The sequence below is a fragment of the Danio rerio genome, chromosome 8 (genome assembly GCF_049306965.1).
Source record: "Danio rerio strain Tuebingen ecotype United States chromosome 8, GRCz12tu, whole genome shotgun sequence".
Taxonomy (NCBI): Eukaryota; Metazoa; Chordata; class Actinopteri; order Cypriniformes; family Danionidae; genus Danio; species Danio rerio.
The window spans coordinates 13,146,562-13,163,792 of NC_133183.1; the positions used below are offsets into that span (position 1 = coordinate 13,146,562).

The following is a 17,231-nucleotide window of genomic DNA, read 5'->3' on the forward strand; positions in this document are numbered from 1 at the left end:
GGGGGGGGCTATGAATAATTTCGGGCTCGACTTTATGTATTATATAATCACATTACACTTTTATATTCATTGTTTATGTAATTTGCAATGCTCTTGCACGACTTGTCAAATATTGCCAAAGTATTGCAGATTACATAATTGATGAATCAAATCGTAATGTGATTATATAATACATTTACACATACAGAAAAGAAAACAAAACACACGATTAGAATTCTGATCAATACTGTACATACACAAATAAGAACGAAAAAAAGACTAATGTGAGTATTAAAATGATAATGAAAGAGAAACAGTGTTAGTTAAAATAGAAAGAAAGAAAGAAAGAAAGAAAGAAAGAAAGAAAGAAAGAAAGAAAGAAAGAAAGAAAGAAAGGAAATGAGAGCTGAAGCACTATTCAGGTTACTTGTCTCTGTGCCTATTAAGTTAGAATTATTAATAGAGTGCAGCTGGGATTTGATGAACTGATTCATATGGAATCCAGTAGCATGATAATGCAGCAGTTGGTTCAAGGATTCTAATCTGATTAGTTGAGGAGATCTCCATTTTTCACTATACAGCTCTTGGTTTCTTTCCAGCCTGAAATGTAACTATTTTATGTCTTGTCAGTTAAGTGACTAATTAGTAAAAAAATCATATTTCCTAAATTGTGCAAATGAAATCATTCAAATTAGCCACTAAAAAGTTAGGAATTCCTGTGAGATAGTGTTGTTTCTTTGTCTAATCTGAGTGGCTGAAAGAAATTCCAATAAAAGTGACTTCTAATCTTTTTTGTTGAGCAGCATGATCAAGCAACAGTTGGTTTTAGTTGGTTTTTATCTGATTGGCTGTGAAGCCATTATTATAATTATTATTTATTTTTGTCTGTTTTCCAATCTATGACTATGAAATTCTGAGAATCTGAGAGGCATTTCAATAAATGCTAACAATTTTTTTATGCTTCCAATATTTGACTATAGAACAGTTAGGTCCTGCAGGCCTCTAATCTGATTGGTCGAGCAACCTTACATTTTAATTCCATGGAACAGTTGGTTTCAGACACTCTCATTGGCTGAGAGCCATTTCGATAAACAGTGACTATTTTAGTTTTTGTCTGTGTTCCAATATATGGCCGTGGAACAGTTGAGTCCAGCAGGTCTGTAATCTGATTGGCCGAGCAACATTCCTTTTTATTACAATAGAACAGTTGGTTCCACACCTCTTATCTGATTGGCTGAGAGGCATTCCATTAAACAGTGACTTTTTTAGTTTTGTCTGTGTTCCAATATATGACTGTGGAACAGCTGAGTTCATCAGCCCTCTAATCTGATTGGTCAAGCAACATTTCATTTTATAACTGTGGTACATTTGATTCCAGGCCTCTAATCTGATTGGTTGAAAGACTTTTTCTTTTTTTTTTCTTTTTTTCTTTTTTTTGCATTTCTGACTGTGCATGCAACATTTCAGACCAGACTACACTGTAAATATTTTTTGAAAGTTGTGAATGCACATTTTAAACTATATTTCACATTTCCTTGTTCCATTTTTAAGTTGCATTTACTTTTAATGTGTTACTTATCATGTGCTAAAGTTAATTGTAAAATGTATTACCAATTTATTATGTTTATTACTTGCTTATTTAATTTGTAAAATTTACTACACATTTCCGAGTGAAACTTTTCACATTTCCAAATTTCAATGGTTTGTAAGTGGCCTTTTTTTCCAAGTCAGGACACAACTATTACTAACTTAAGTTTACAGTAATTTAGAAAGTTGGCCAAAAAAAAAACAACAACCAAAAACTGATAATAAAGATCTATCACACATTGTAATGAGGCAATTTAGCTAAAATCTAAGCAAACAATAATTACCTACACAGTTAATTAGTTATTAGTTAGTAAAATTTACAAAGAAATGCCATTTTTAGAGTGGAAAGTCTTTATGTACTATTGCATTGTAAACATACTCCCCCAATCTTTCATGGACAAATTATAAAATTATTATTTTTACATCGCAAGCTACAGCCAAAAAAATAAAAAATTAAAAATTAAACAAATTGTTCTACTATTGTTTTGCAGGAGTTTGCTTCTGCAGAGCTCAGATGTACAGAAACAGGCCAAGAAAAAAGACAAAGAGGAGGAGAAGAAGCAAGAGTTTGAGAAGAGAAGGTGAGAAGAAAGAGAGACAGAAGGAGCAGCTGTGGCTTGTGTGCACACATCGCACGAAGAAAAGTGTGAATGAGTGAGTGAGTGACTGAGTGAGTGAGTGAGTGAGTGAGAGTGGTGACACTTCTTTCTTCTCTGGGAAAGAGGAAAGAGTAAGAGAACTAGAAGAGATGCTTACCGCTTCACCTGCCGTACACAACTACTCATCTACAACAGCACCTCACACAAAATGTAGGGGATGATTATGCATTCATCAAAACCTTGAATGTTGTAAGAATTAGATTTGCATTTCCTGATGGAAATATCAGTGCTTGCAAGGCAGCAAAAGAGGTTAATGATGGCTTGAATAGGATCGAGCTTTAAAACATACACACACACGCACGCACGCACACACACCGATCGATAGTAATTTGAAATGTATAAAAAAGAAGCAATTCAGTATGCAAATATTACAATGACTTTCCAAATTTGATGAGGTTAGTTTAATAAAAAACATTCTATAGTAGACATGAAAGTTTGGGTTCAGTATCAAAAGCCGCATGAATTGATTCAGTTTTGATCAATTAAAGAATGATTGCTAATTCAAAGTATTCATTTCATTCCAAAATAAATTCTTATTGACCCCAAATCTTTTGATATGTCCAAAATACACCATCACAAGAAATAATACTGCATTTACCGAGTCATATTCATGCTCTGTGATCAGTATCAACTATTACTAACTTCATTCAGCTAACTATTTAGCTAAACTTTTGGCAAAGTAGCACATGCTATTACTTTGCAACTGTTTGTGTAATTGAGTTATTTTATTTAGTTTTTTTTTCATTTAGTTTTCACAAAATCAGTGCAATGAGAATTAAGCCTTTGTTTGGGTAATTTTGTACACAAACAAACAAAATGGGTGTAAAAACCATTTTCACTCTTGAACTGCTTGTAAAATTAGAAAGGAAAGTCAAGTAACATTTAGATAAGTGTGAAATTTTGAAGTAGCACAGCCAAAGCAGTTCATACAGACAAGATATTTTAAAAGGTCTTTAAACTTCATCTTATATTTCTTACATTTAAAATTGGGTTAATTGTATAGTATAACAAGTATTTACTCTCTAGTTTACTCACCATAAGGCCATTCAAGCATTTAGGTGATTTTTTTTTTCCTCAGTATAATGTTAAAGAAAAATGTTGGCTGAAGATGTGGTGCTCTTATTGGCTTATTGGCACTTTGAGAGTAACAATAATTCAATAAATACTGGAAAAAACTACATTAATCCCTCTTTCTTCCCTTCTGACACATTAGGGTCTTATGCTATAAATAGGTTTTAGTTTCTCTCACAAAATGGCGATTTAAAGGGCTAGTTCACCCAATTGTTTTTGTTGTCACAAACCTGTTTGAGATTCTTTTTTTGTGGTGAACTCAAAAGCAAACTACATTGAATGTCAATGGTTACAGCTTTCTAACATTTTTCAAAATATCTTCTTTTGATTTCAACAGAAATAAAAACTCATTGTTTGGGACCACTTGAGGTTGAGTAAATGGTAAGTAAAAATTCAGCTTTTTAGTAAGTTTTTTTCTTCTGTTGAACTCAAAAGAAGTTGGAAAAGTGTTGAAAACCTGTAACAATCGACTTCCATAGTATTTGTTTGCTGGTTACAGCTTTCTAACACTTTTTTAAAAATATCTTCTTTTTTTTTTCAACAGAAAAAAGAAACTCATGGTTTGGACGCTTGAAGAAGAGTAAATGGTGAGTAAATTTTCATTTTTGAGTGAACTATCCCTTTAAATGCATTTCACACAGATATTAACTTTGATTTGCCTGTATCTTTATATAAATAAATAAATACAAGAACAACTAAATGAATCCCTCATGTTTCCCTTCTGACCATTCTTTAAGGTCTTATGTTATAAATAATTTTAGGTTTCTTTCACAAAATTACAATTTAAAGGGATAGTTCACTCAAAAATGGAAAATTCTGCTTTTTTTGTCGCAATCCTTTTGGAGTTTTTTTTCCTGTTGAACACAAAAAAAGTTTGTTTGAAAAATGTTGAAATCCGGTAATCATTGCCTCTTACTGTATTTGTTTTTCCCACATTGGAAGTCCATGGTTATAGCTTTCTAACATTTTTCAAAATATTTTCTTTTGTGTTTAACACAAAAAAGCAACTCATGATTTGGCAAAACTGGCGGGAGAGTAAATAGTGAGTACATTTTCTGGGTGAACTACCCCCTTAACTGCATTAGACAAAGTCATTAATGTTGGCACGCCTGTATGTTTACATACATTAATTAATTAATACAAGAACAACTAAATGAATCCCTCCTGGTTCCCTTTCATTAAGGTCTTATGTTGAAAATTATTTTAAGTTTCCCTCACAAAATGTCCATTTAAAAGAGTAGTTCACCCACAAATGAAAGTTCTGCTTTTTAGTGAGTTTCTTTTTTTCTGTTTAACTCAAAGGAAGTTGGAAAAATGTTGAAAACAGTTAACCGTTAACTTCTAGAGTATTTGTTTTATAACCATGGAAGTCATCTATTAATTTTGATATGCCTATTTTTTTTACTCTCAAAAAAGCACCACAAAAAATGCTCTTTAATAATCTACTGAAGAAAAACATCATTAAAATGAACTTTTACTAGGGTAAATAAATAAACAATCTCATTCAATAGAGACCCTATTGAAATTAAACTGCGCCAAAAAAGAGAACAAAGCAGGACTTCAACACAGCGCCGCCTTGCAAACACTGTAACAACTGAAAAAAAACAACATTAGCCTATAATGTATAAAACAACTCCCATTTATCCCCCACATTTTTCACATAACTGAACAGTCTGCACTGACAAATATTTATTAGTTCTAATGTCTTGATGAGAAAAAACAAAACAAACCAAATAAAAACTCCTCTTGGCTCTGAAGCAAGCCAGGCAATAACATGTAGACGGCACTTACTCTGTGCCTCAAACCTAAAGGCTCGGCTCTGACGGCAAGCAGCTACGGCACACGGCTAAATATGCTAGGTCCATACGACAAGCAAGCTTTTTGCAAATAATCAGCACGCTAGGCATGAAAAAGAGCGCTTTTTTCGCGTTTCCTACGGCAGACGAGAGGGCGTTGTGTTAAAAATGGATTATCCTTTCAGTTAGTCCCGTCTCTCTGACTACAGTTAGGACGTTTCACGCAAGGACGCTTGCCCTGCCACTCCTGTGCCAGCCAAACACTTTTAGGGATCTGCAAAAGAAAGGAACAGAAAGAAAAAGCAAAAAAAAAAAGAAACAAATAAAACAAAACAAAAAACATCACACAAGACATGTTAGAGATGTTGCATATACAGTTAGCATTGAATACAATCGTTGAATCATGGGTTAAAAATGTTCAGTAAACCACTGATCTGGATATGAAGACGGGTACAGTATAAAAAACCCATACAAAATAGTTTGTATATTCAGTTTGCGACATTATTAAGCGTATTTAACAGCTGCTGATAAAGCTATGGACAAATGACGCAGCAATAAATAGCCTATAGCATGCACACAGAGCGCTTTTACCTGCTGTTTTTTTGTGACCTTCTGGGAAACTCACAATCTGTTGGCTTTTCCAGCGTATGAATATCATGCATCTTTTGAATTATTGCTTCAACGCTCACTACACTGAAAGGCATCGTGTTAACTATGGGTTGTTTTTTTTTTTTGGACAGCAGTACATTGCGAAGCTACAATAGCTAAAGTCTCATAGATGCATGCATTGAGTATTTGAGCTCTCCCCATTTAGCGATATGCATTTACATTGCATGTGTTGAAGGTCATCTGCCGTGAAATAAAAAAAGGAAAAAAGGTAATTATGACTTTTGTGTCGCACAATTGTTTTGTAAATATTTTTGACTTTATCTTGCGATTTTCAAAAGATAAATGCTCTTGCAATTGTATAAAAATCATTATTATTGTAAAGAAGAAAATTCTTTGAAAAAGTCAAGGTATAACTAATCACGCAAAATAGTGGACTTAGGCACCTGCGGTTTACTTTCACACGGCAAAGTTTCTAAATGGACAAAAATAGTTAAAATAAGTCACGTTTGACGTGCTTAATTTGTAAATTACGAGGTCCTGGAACAGATCGGGGTAGCGGATCATGGGCATGTTACCCAAGTAGGGAGAGGTGTCGCGAACGAAAGTGAAGAGCAGAGTTTGGGGGGTTTCGTGTATCTTTTTTTCATTGGATTTTCATTTTAGAAATGTATTGAAGAACAAAAATTTGCCGTTTTTTTTTTTTTTTCGTTTTTTAAATTAAAAAACGAATATTGAAATACGAGGTGTTTTTATTTTTCATGGAGAAAAATGTAAAAGCAGAATATCAAAATGATTTGATTTTCATTTTTTATTTCGAATAACAAAAAATAAAATCACCAGAAAACAAAAACAAATTAATTCCCATTTTTTTAAACCAGATCCGCCGACTCATTTACGTTGACACAATGCTGCCACACACAGGCTAGCCTGCTATTTACCTTATTCTCCATGTATAAGCGGGAGCAGCCATTTGAATCTTTTTTGGCTCGAGACTTCCGGTTTCATTCACTTCCGTTCATTTTTAGACATTAAAAACAGCTTGTTTTGCTGCTTGATGTTGCAAACTGATATTTTCTTATTATATTATTATACTTTGTCTGAATAGTCATGCAAACGCTTCTTTATAGACCAAGTAGTTTGACCATTTTCTGCCATTTATTGTTCCTAGTCATTTCTTCTAACTGAATCGGAATATCTAAAACAATCGCAAAAATGAGCGCACTTCTGTATTGAAGATGACAGGTGCGTGTGTGTAAATATCTTTTTCATCTCTGTTTACGCTTCAACATGAACGCTGAAGTCTATTTAACTCTGTATATTTTAATTACATTACAGAATCGGTGCTGTAAAAGGAACAGTATAAAATGGAAAAAAGTCATATTAACCGTTCACCAAGTTTATCAGTATGGGAAGAAACACTAGCCCTGCATATATACTATTAAGCCCTGCATGTGAGTAAACTCTCCTCACATTGGTCAGAGTTTCAGGGTTTATTTTTCACGGATTCGACTCAACTGCCAAATGTCGGTATTTTAATTTATGATGATGAGAAATGAGATTTTATAAATGAAACGGTGCGCTTTTCAGTTTTGAATTGTCACCAAATATGAAAATCATAGAAGTAAGACTTTCTCATTCATAGCCTCATTTCATGAACAAATCAATCTATTGCCTGTCATTTTTTGTAACATTAAATTAGTTATTTTAAAATTAGGATAAGACATTTCAAAACTTTTTTTCACGTTGGCTAGAATTATGCATTATAGAGGAATAACAGATGAACTGAGATTCCAGACTCCTTTTATATGTTAGCACGAGATCTCGTCACACCCCAACTTGTTAGAGTTTGAAATATGAACTTACAATTCTGAGAAATTAAATCAGAATTTTATCAGAATATTATCAGAAGAGATTAAGTAATTAAACTGGAAATGACTTAAGCTTATACACTTAATTTTGAGAGCATTTTCAGCTCTGAAAAAAAATAATAATAATCTGAAATGCGAGATATAAACTAAAATCGCAAGAAATGAATCCTGAATTCTGTTAATTTTCCCCCACAAATCTTGCAATTCTGACTTTGTTTTTCCAGCGACTTTTTTCTTATTAGTACATCAAATTGTGTGACACACAGGTTTAATCATAAGGAAAAAGTCAGAATTGTCAGATATAAACTCAAAGAGACAAAAAAGTCACAATTACCTTTGTTTTTTGTGTTTTTCAGCGGCAGAAATGAGCTTCCATATGAATGTGATTTTTCCGCCGGGAAAAGCAAACGAAAAAAAATCCTGAATGTTCAGGATTTGAGGTACAAGGATGTACATTAAAGTAAACGTACCTGAGAAAATATTCTATTCCATCTCTCATGCAAAAAGATTCTCTCAAGTCAGCTAGTGTGACGTCTTAAAAAATCCTTACAATTAAAAACACTCTTTGACTAGTTAAAATGCAGGATTGCTACTTTTTTTCTGTCGTTTTAAGGTCAAAATAAGAATCGGTTTTATTGCCAGAAAGTTTCAGAATACTGTTTTATTTCCTGCTCGTATTCTAAAGTATCTGATCGCTTGTAGATCATTAAAAAATTATGAACATGAATATCTAAATATCTCAGCGTTGTAGCAGAAAACCACCATAGCGCCAAGCTGCAATGCTAATATGAACATGATATGTCAATAAAGCAGCGTTTTTTTTTATATCTGATATATCAAAATGACACAGCAGCTGTGTCTTTATTGCCTAATTTACCCATCAATTCTGAGAGACAGATAATTGAGAATGTAAAAAAGAGCACAACTGAAACATGGCAATTTGAACGTGTAAAAACAGGAAGTGCTGTATCGGCTGTTCCTCTGCTGTATGAACAGTTAAACGGCGTTCTCTAATGATGTGGTATTATATGTATGTCATAGCACCTTTGGCATTGGTGTCCAAAAAGAGTTTGATGTAGGATGTGGGCACGTAACCCTCCTCGTCCTCATTTCTGCGCACGCGGGTCCATCCGTCCCCTTTATCCTCCTCGATTACATACAGCATCTCGCCCTCGGCCATGGATATAGTGCCTTCATTCTGACCTACACACACAAAAACATGCAATTAGGCCTGTCACGATATCTATTTTTTTGCTGAACGATATATTGCACCAAAATACATTGCAATAAACGATATTATTGTCATATTATTGCTAATTATTAACAATTGGCATTTTATGCCACTCATTATCTAATGCCAGAATGACAATATACTGTATGTGCACTATATATATATATATATATATATATATATATATATATATATATATATATATGTGTGTATGTATGGTTTACATTCTTCCAAAGTACACTTATTATTTTATTATTAATAATATTTTCTTTAATTATAGTCATTTTAACAATTAAATAATAAGGCATTTGAATCATAATGTTAAAACACATATTCTAAATAAATACTAATAAATTTTAACACAAAAATTGCAAGGTAAAAATGTAACAGAGGCTGCGATATCTGCTACCAGATCTATTTTCAGTTGTCAGGCACCCACATAAAAATATACTATAGTAATTTATAGTTAATACTATAGTGTTTTTTTAAACATAATGACACCTGCAGTAGACATAGAGATGTTGCACGATCAGCTAAAATGTTGCTAGAATTGGTTTTTATGTATGGGCGATATATATTATGTATATATACAGTTGAAGTCAGAATTATTAGCACCTCTGAATTTTTAGCCACCCTGTTTAGTTTTTCCCCAATTTCTGTTTAACGGAGTTTTTTAAAACACATTTCTAATCATAATAGTTTTAATGACTCTTTTCTAATAATTGATTTATTTTATCTTTGACATTCATTAATTTTCTTTTTGGCTTAGTCCCTTTATTAATCCGGGGTCACCACAGCGGAATGAACCACCAACTTATCTAGCACGTTTAAAAAAAAAAAAAAAAAAAAAAGGTGTAAAGAAAATCCATTTTATGGTTGTTCTTATTTAAATTATTTTAGCTGAGTATATTATTTAAATTTTTTTTGTAGATTTATTATTATCATTTTGCTTTTTTATTTTATAATTGTTTAAGATAGTTTTTATTTATTTATTTAGATAACTGAATAAAAAAATAAAAATAAAAATCCAATTCAAAATAGTTAATTATAAAGTATATTATTTTTGTTATGTTATTTGTTTTATTTATTACTAAAATATGCAATCAAAAGATTAAAACTTTAAATAATATATTTTTAACTGTTTGTCTATATTAATTTATATAATTAGTTTGTTTTTCCCTTTTAATTTTAGTTTAATTAGTTATTTAATTTAGTTTACTTTTTATTTTTGTCATTTGTTGACAATGTTTGTATTTATATTGCTTGTATTTGATATAATTTGAATGGATATTTGTCAGAAAAAAATACAAAATCAGGTTAATAAATGTCAGATCAAATTTTTTATCCAAATTTGTTCATGCTCAAATTTACTTATAACAAAAGATTTTGAACCAGTCAAAATTTATATTTGACTTGGGGCCCAATTCAATTCTACTCCTTAGCCCTTCCTCTTACCCCTACCCCTCATTTGGCGCGTTCATGTGAAGGGGTAGGGGTATCCAAATTCTCTTGAACTTGAAGGTGTAGAGCTAAGGGGATACCCCTTAAAACATAGATTTTTTTTTAGACATTGTAGTAATAATAGTCGTGGTTGTGGCTGTAGTAGAAGCAGTAGTAGTTGTAATATAAGTAACTTTCTGTAGTAGTAGTTGGTGTAGCACTTGTGATTTATTATTATTGTCTGTTATCATTACTGTTGTCCTTTCTTTCTTTTTACTTTCATTTTTACTATCATACATTAATAAGCATTGTTGTTACTCCCTACCTCTGACTGGTTTCTTTCTATATGTTTTATTTATATCTGTGACACTTGCTTTATTTATTGACTCTTATTGTTCCTTATGTATGTACTCTGACCTGTCCACCAAGTTACCTTTACATGCATACACACACACACACTCACGCACATACCAGTACCTGACTATATTGTTGTTGTTTTTGTTTTGTTGCTTTGTATTTGTTATTTGTTGATGTTTTCTTGTATTTGTATGATTTTTGCATATTCTAATAAAAAAATAAAAAATATAAATAAATAAATAAAACAGATTTTTCAGGACCACACTCGAAAACAAGGGGTTCAAAATTTTCCCAAAATACACAATCTCCAACAATAGCATGGCTGCACACTTTTTTGTAATTATTACAAATTTTTACAATAAACAAGCACATATTTGAATACATTCATAATTGCGTTTGTGTTTTACCGTCATGCTTAAAAGAAAACGCTAAAATAAAAAAACGATAAATTTTGCTATCTACAATCCATAATCATAACTCCTGTATAGGAGTCCAACAACATTCTGTCACTCAATGACACTCGAATCCCCAGTCAGAAAAGTCTAGTGGCTGCGAATGACCTTTTCACAGTGTCTACTGTCGTGTGTTTACATAGATGAATATGGCCACGGAGTAAATGCAGAGTAAAGTTACGATCTCATTGCCACATTATATCGTTATAACAACGGGATATCATTGCCTTCAGTGATTTCCTGAAGATAAATACCAAAAAATAACGCAACTGGAATAACTACAGCAGTCACGATCGTTGATTTCATATGAAGCAAGAGATCGCGATGACATATAATGGTGTGTGCAGGTGTTGTAGTGCTGTCCCATTTCTTAGGGGCACATTTTGAAGTGGTATGGATTAGAATTGGGCCTGGGCCTTAATATATTTTTGATTCTCATGATCCCCCAAACTGCACATTTTCACCATAAGCAATCATGAATTCCCAGCACAACTTAACAAATTGATGTAGTCAGTGTTTCTCTATTACCTTCAAATGGATAAAGTGCTTTGCATGTTCCAATGGTGGGTAAAGGCTCCTCTTCATCGAACTCGTCATCAAACTCAGTACTGCGGGATTTGAACTGCATCGTGTTCTCTGTGCTGGGATCTTCCGTGTAGCTGCCATCCGGACTATGTGCAGAAGACATGCAATACGTAAAACAGACTCAATTAACTTTGGCGTTATATTCAGATTACGCAGAATATGCAGGTTACAAAGCCTCATGTGAAGTAGGGCTTTGTCGATTTTTGTCTTTCATGAATATATAAATATGACCTCAATCCTCCAGCCGATGACGTCAAGTACCTGTTTGATGGGAAATTCACTGAATCATTCATTTAAATGCTTTGCTCAAAATGGCTGATTCATTAAGAACAAAGCAAGTGACTCTCTTTACGAAAGAATCACTGAATCATTGATTTACTGACTCGATTGATTTGTTCTAAAGTGATTCATATAGAACAAAACACTGCAGTGTTGTTCTGAGAGGTTGTTCACAAATGTTCTGCTCCAGCTTTGTTTGCAACTATTTTCACTCGTGAAGCACAAAAGTTTTATTATTTTGTCTAAAATGAACTTTGATGTCATAGACACAGTAATGTTACAATGTCTTATACTGCTTGCTTGTAAAGTAGTTGACATCATTTATTTATTTTTAATTTTTATTTTGTGTCTGATACAAATGAATAGCAATAAAAACCACAGTAGATGGCGGCAATATCCTAAAGTGCCAATGAATAGTGTGATCAAATGATTTGATCAAAACGGCTGATTCATTTTGAATCACCTTTTTGTTGAATAAATGAATCATTGACTCAAATGATTTGTTCAAAAAGAGATCCGTTCAGTATTAAAACACTGCACTGTTACTCATAAGGTGCTTTCACACCTGTAGATTGATTGTTTTTTTCTAAAACAGGGATTAAAATTGTTGCAATGTTTAAGTTTGTTCTTGGTGCGGTTTACTTTCACACGGCAAAGTTTCTAAACTGACCAAATAGTATAAACAAGTCATGAGGGAGTAAACTCTCCTCACATTGCTCAGAGTTTCAGGGTTGATTTTTCAGAGTCCCACAAACTCCACTCAGCTGTCGTTATTTTAATTTATGATGGTAAGTAATAAGACATTATAAGTGAAAAGGTGCACTTTAATTTTGACAACCACATACAGCATCACCAAATAGAAATCAGAGACTTTTTCATACATGGCCTCATTTTAGTTGTCAAGTTTTGCAAAAATCTATAGAATCAATCAATTTATATATATATATATATAAACGTTGGCTAAAATTATGCATTATAGACTTAAATTGTAAAGAGAAATGACAGATGAAGCGAGACTGCAGTCAGATCATGAAGAAGATGACTTTTTTTCTTTCGAGCTTTCAGTACAGAAATGAACAAAACAATAAGCTTAATACAAAATATTTATAGAATAAATATGAAGAAATGATTAGATGGTCATTTCGGTCAATTTTCCTAACGGATAAACAGCACTCGCTAATATTTCAGCATGCTTTCACTATCATACTCGATAATTCATTTGTTTTTCCCTTTTAATTTTAGTTTAAATAGTTATTTAATTTAGTTTACTTTTTAGTTTTGTCATTTGTTGACAATGTTTGTATTTAAATTGCTTGTATTTGATTTAACTTTAATGGATAAATGTCTGAAAAACATACAAAATCTGGTCGATACAAAATATTATTAGAATAAATATGAAAAAATGATCAGATGGTCATTTCGGTCAATTTTCCAAACAAATAAACAGCACTCGCTAATATTTCAGCATGCTTTCACTTTCATATTCAATGATAATCTGCTTGGGCTTTGTTTAGAACAGGGTTGGCCAAACAAAGGGCCAAAAACTGAACTTGATAGAAGGCTGTGGGCCAAAGGTAAAAATACCAAACTGTATTGCGTTAAAGTTGCTGAAGTAATTTCCTCTTTTATTTCCTAAGACTTAAAACTAATTAGAAAATAATTGCATTACCTAATGCAGTAACATTTAAAAAGATTTTATAATGAACTTATTACAGTAAAAACATAAACAATCCCCATTTCTAACACATCAGAGTTCAATGCTGAATACACTAGTTATGCTGCACCTGCCTTTGCCTTTTCTTGCCGATGTCATCATCGAGTGACTATATTTACATCTTAAAAAATCGTATTCATTTACAACATTTCATTTTAGTTCGCTTTTTTTGTACTCAACAATAAGACAATCTTTTTTTGTTAAATAAGAAATGACAATCTCTGTCAAAAGCATTTCCTTCAAACATATCCCTATTAGATAATTAAAATGTTGTAATTTATTAATGAATTATTTGTTTAAATTCTGTATATTTGTTTATTTACTTAAATGTTCTTATTTTGCATTTCTTTGTTTCATTTCTTTATTTATATTTGTGTTCCCATCTGAGAAGGTGGGTCAAATCAAATAATACCATTGGCCAACTTTGGCCTGCGGGCCCTAGTTTGGGCATCTCTGATTTAGAACTATTTTCATAGATGCAAGAAAAAAAACAGACAGTATTGTGTCCAAAATGTAACTCAGTATTAACTTCTTGTTTGTTGAACTGTTGCATAAATCATTCTCACTTCTATTTATGAAAACAGCACTCCTGCTTATGAGCTATTGCTGAACTGTTATATCATTACATGACTCCTGTAAAGAAATCTAACACATTTATTCTGATGCATTATATCATGTTTGGCCCTGCTGTCTAGTGACTGAAGTACCTCTCTCGGTTTTGACCGTAGTTGTTTGTAAGAGGTGTATTGCCCTGCGAATCAAAATGGCTGCTCTGTCTTCTTTGGGACTCTGATCCCTTTTCAAGTAACTTTCTCTCCACCTCCGTCAACCAGCCCTGAGAAAAAGCAAAACGACAGGTCATGTAAAAGGTCCTGACCACCGATTAGCATATTGTTAGAGGTCTCCGAATTTGTGAATGTCACACCTCGTATTTATGTGCCTCAAACTGCAACTTCTCCAAGCTTTGAGTGATTTCTTCTAACCGTGGATCTATACTGTCTGGATCGCCCAAGTGAGGATTCTTAATGTAGACATCTTTCATTTTAGTCAAAGCATCCCTGCAAAAAAATGTAAGAAGTTGAAACAACAATTATAAGCATATGAACTCCGTTACTACTACCATAGAGTTTGATCATATATATATATATTATATATATATATTGTTGTCCTTAAACTCAAATGATGAAGAATAAGAGTTATACAACACGATTAATAACTGTGCATTAAACACTTAGCAGCCTAGACGTGTTTGTTGCCTCATTATAAACATACATGACAAATTTCACAATATACACATTAAACTAAAACAATATATATTTTAACAGACCATATTCCTCCTCTGAGTCCTCTAAAAATAAATGTATAATCCATATATCCAGCATTTTGCGTTCTGACATGCTGTGAACAGATGGCTGGCTGAGAATTGCTCACTGGATGTGAAGTGTTGTGTCGTGCCACGTCTTTTAATATTCTTAACATTGTTGTCTATGAGTGTATACATACCGGTGCCGCCATTCAGCATCAGTTTACACTGCTTAGCAACGTACAGAAAACATGTATGAATTATACACTACGGACAATTTAGCTTACACAATTCACCTATAGCGCATGTCTTTGGGCTTGTGGGGGAAACCGGAGCACTTGCAGAAATCCCACATCAAAACGGGGAGAACATGCAAACTCCACTCAGAAATGCCAACTGACCCAGAAAGGCTCGAACCAGTGACCTTCATGCAGTGAGGTGATCATGCTACCCACTGCGCCACTGTAATGCCGACTTCGAACTTTTGAATCTTTTTTTCTTTAAAGTAGCCTATTAGCCTCAGAATTACAAATCTTTTGCAATATTATAAATGTCTTTACCAACACTTTTGATTAATTGAATGTGTCTTTGCTAAATAAAATAACTCATTTCTATCAAAATATATATAAAACGTACAGGGTTTTGAACGATAGTGAAGCTTATAAATAGTTTTCTTGATGATGGTGATGTGGTATTTGGCATAAAGGCTGATACTATTAGCAGCATGGCAGCTAATGATTTACTGTACCTCTGATCCATCTCTTTCTGGATGTCCTTGTTAACGTCATTGAGTTTGGCTTGCAGTTTCTTCCTCCTCTGCTCAGGCGGTAGATGACTGTAGTCTTCCTGGCCTGTTCCCTGTGGAGTGATATAAAGTTTGAAGTAAGATAATGACTAACAGAACACAAACAGTGCATTAAAACATGAGATAATTTAAGGTATAGCCTAGTCATAGCCCTAGAAGAAACTTCCAGTCACTGCCTCGTGTGTAGTATTAAAAAATGGTATACTTTGCATTATTAGCATTAGAAACTATTGGCTGTTTACTGGTCAGTTAAGGGCCACAGTGGGCAGTTAGTAGAAATAATAGCTAGTAGAAATGAGCTGCATATACAGAGAAATAAAAAACATAAAATATTGCTACAAAAATCATTTTGTTTACACGTTTTTCTGCCTACATTTGCTCTTTAGTGGTAGTTTTTAACTCCAAAAGATTTGTTAATAAACCCTTAATAAACAAAACAAGGTGAATAAACCCTTTATAAACAAAACAAGGTGAAGTAGTAAAAGTAGTAAGTAAAATTAGAACATTGGGACATGGCCTAATAAACCTGCGTTATCCCTAGTCTTTGGAATTCAAGTCAGACAATGTATTCCCTCACTGGTAACTTTGGTATATCTGGAAGGTTTTGTGATTTAATATCAAGTCAGACTTACCAGCTTTAGAGAAAGCTGTGAATGTTAAAAGAAGAAAGATGTGTTAGGAGAATCGGTTAATACACACACTGACAAATGTTTATGCTGCTTGTTAAGACAGATACAGTATGTTTAGGATGGCACTGACAAAAAGCATGGCAACAAGACACTTCATGCATTCACACATCACTATATAACCAAACCAAGCTTACGATGTCTTAGTCTTCAGAGTCGTCCAATTAGATCCACGGGAAAGACACACAAGCTCTGTTTACACCAGGTATTAGGATGCATTTTCGGTCATAAGCGGCTAACGCTAAGTGCAGGTGTAAATAAGAGCTGAAACACTTCAAGCTTGTCCACCATACATGACTTCTAGTTTGGTGTTGTAGTTTAGATGAGTAAGTGGTTGAATGTACTCAAACAGCTGTATTTTTTGGCCTCATTAAGCTTTTCCATTCATCATTGTAAGTTGTATTGTCCTAGAAGTAAAAAACACAATGTTCTCTTACCAGTCCCAATTCTATCACAAATTAGTTTTGTGGCTGTTAAAGCAGGAATTCCTGATTTGTGGCATGTTTTTGTTCCTAAAACACTCAATATATTTATTAATTATGTTCTAAAATATTTATTAAACAAATTGTGAATGAAAACAGCAACGTATATGCATGTTAAAACTGAAAAAGTATAAGTTCTGGCCTTCCTCTCACTTTTAAGGGGTAGGGGTGTCACAATACTCTTTAGCTTCAAGGCGTAGGGCTAAGGGGAAGGGCTAGATAGCCCTTAAAACTGAGATTGTTTAGGACCACACTTGAAAACCAAGGGTTACAAAAATTCCCCAGAATAAATGTCCTATCCATAATTCCTAATAATAACTCCTGTATA

The 17,231-nt window shown here is 33.1% G+C and overlaps 1 protein-coding gene across 7 annotated transcripts in view; it reads right to left on the reverse strand.

The window, feature by feature from the left end:
• Positions 1-1,383: 1,383 nt before the first annotated feature.
• The window catches only part of fnbp1a (formin binding protein 1a), a 69,124-nt gene continuing 53,276 nt past the window's right edge, over positions 1,384-17,231 (reverse strand). For 2 of the 7 annotated variants that reach the window (XM_005166849.6, XM_009303783.5), the window contains 6 exons: positions 16,368-16,382; positions 15,679-15,788; positions 14,553-14,685; positions 14,335-14,462; positions 11,578-11,720; positions 5,707-8,772 (listed from right to left, as the gene is read on the reverse strand). In XM_005166849.6, the coding sequence (XP_005166906.1) occupies positions 8,594-8,772; positions 11,578-11,720; positions 14,335-14,462; positions 14,553-14,685; positions 15,679-15,788; positions 16,368-16,382 (708 nt within the window). In that variant the 3' untranslated portion in view covers positions 5,707-8,593. Of the gene's footprint in view, positions 5,367-5,696; positions 8,773-11,577; positions 11,721-14,334; positions 14,463-14,552; positions 14,686-15,678; positions 15,789-16,367; positions 16,383-17,231 lie in introns of those variants that run through there. The other 5 variants (XR_012383746.1, XM_009303784.4, XM_073909581.1 and 2 more) reach the window with 5 other exon arrangements.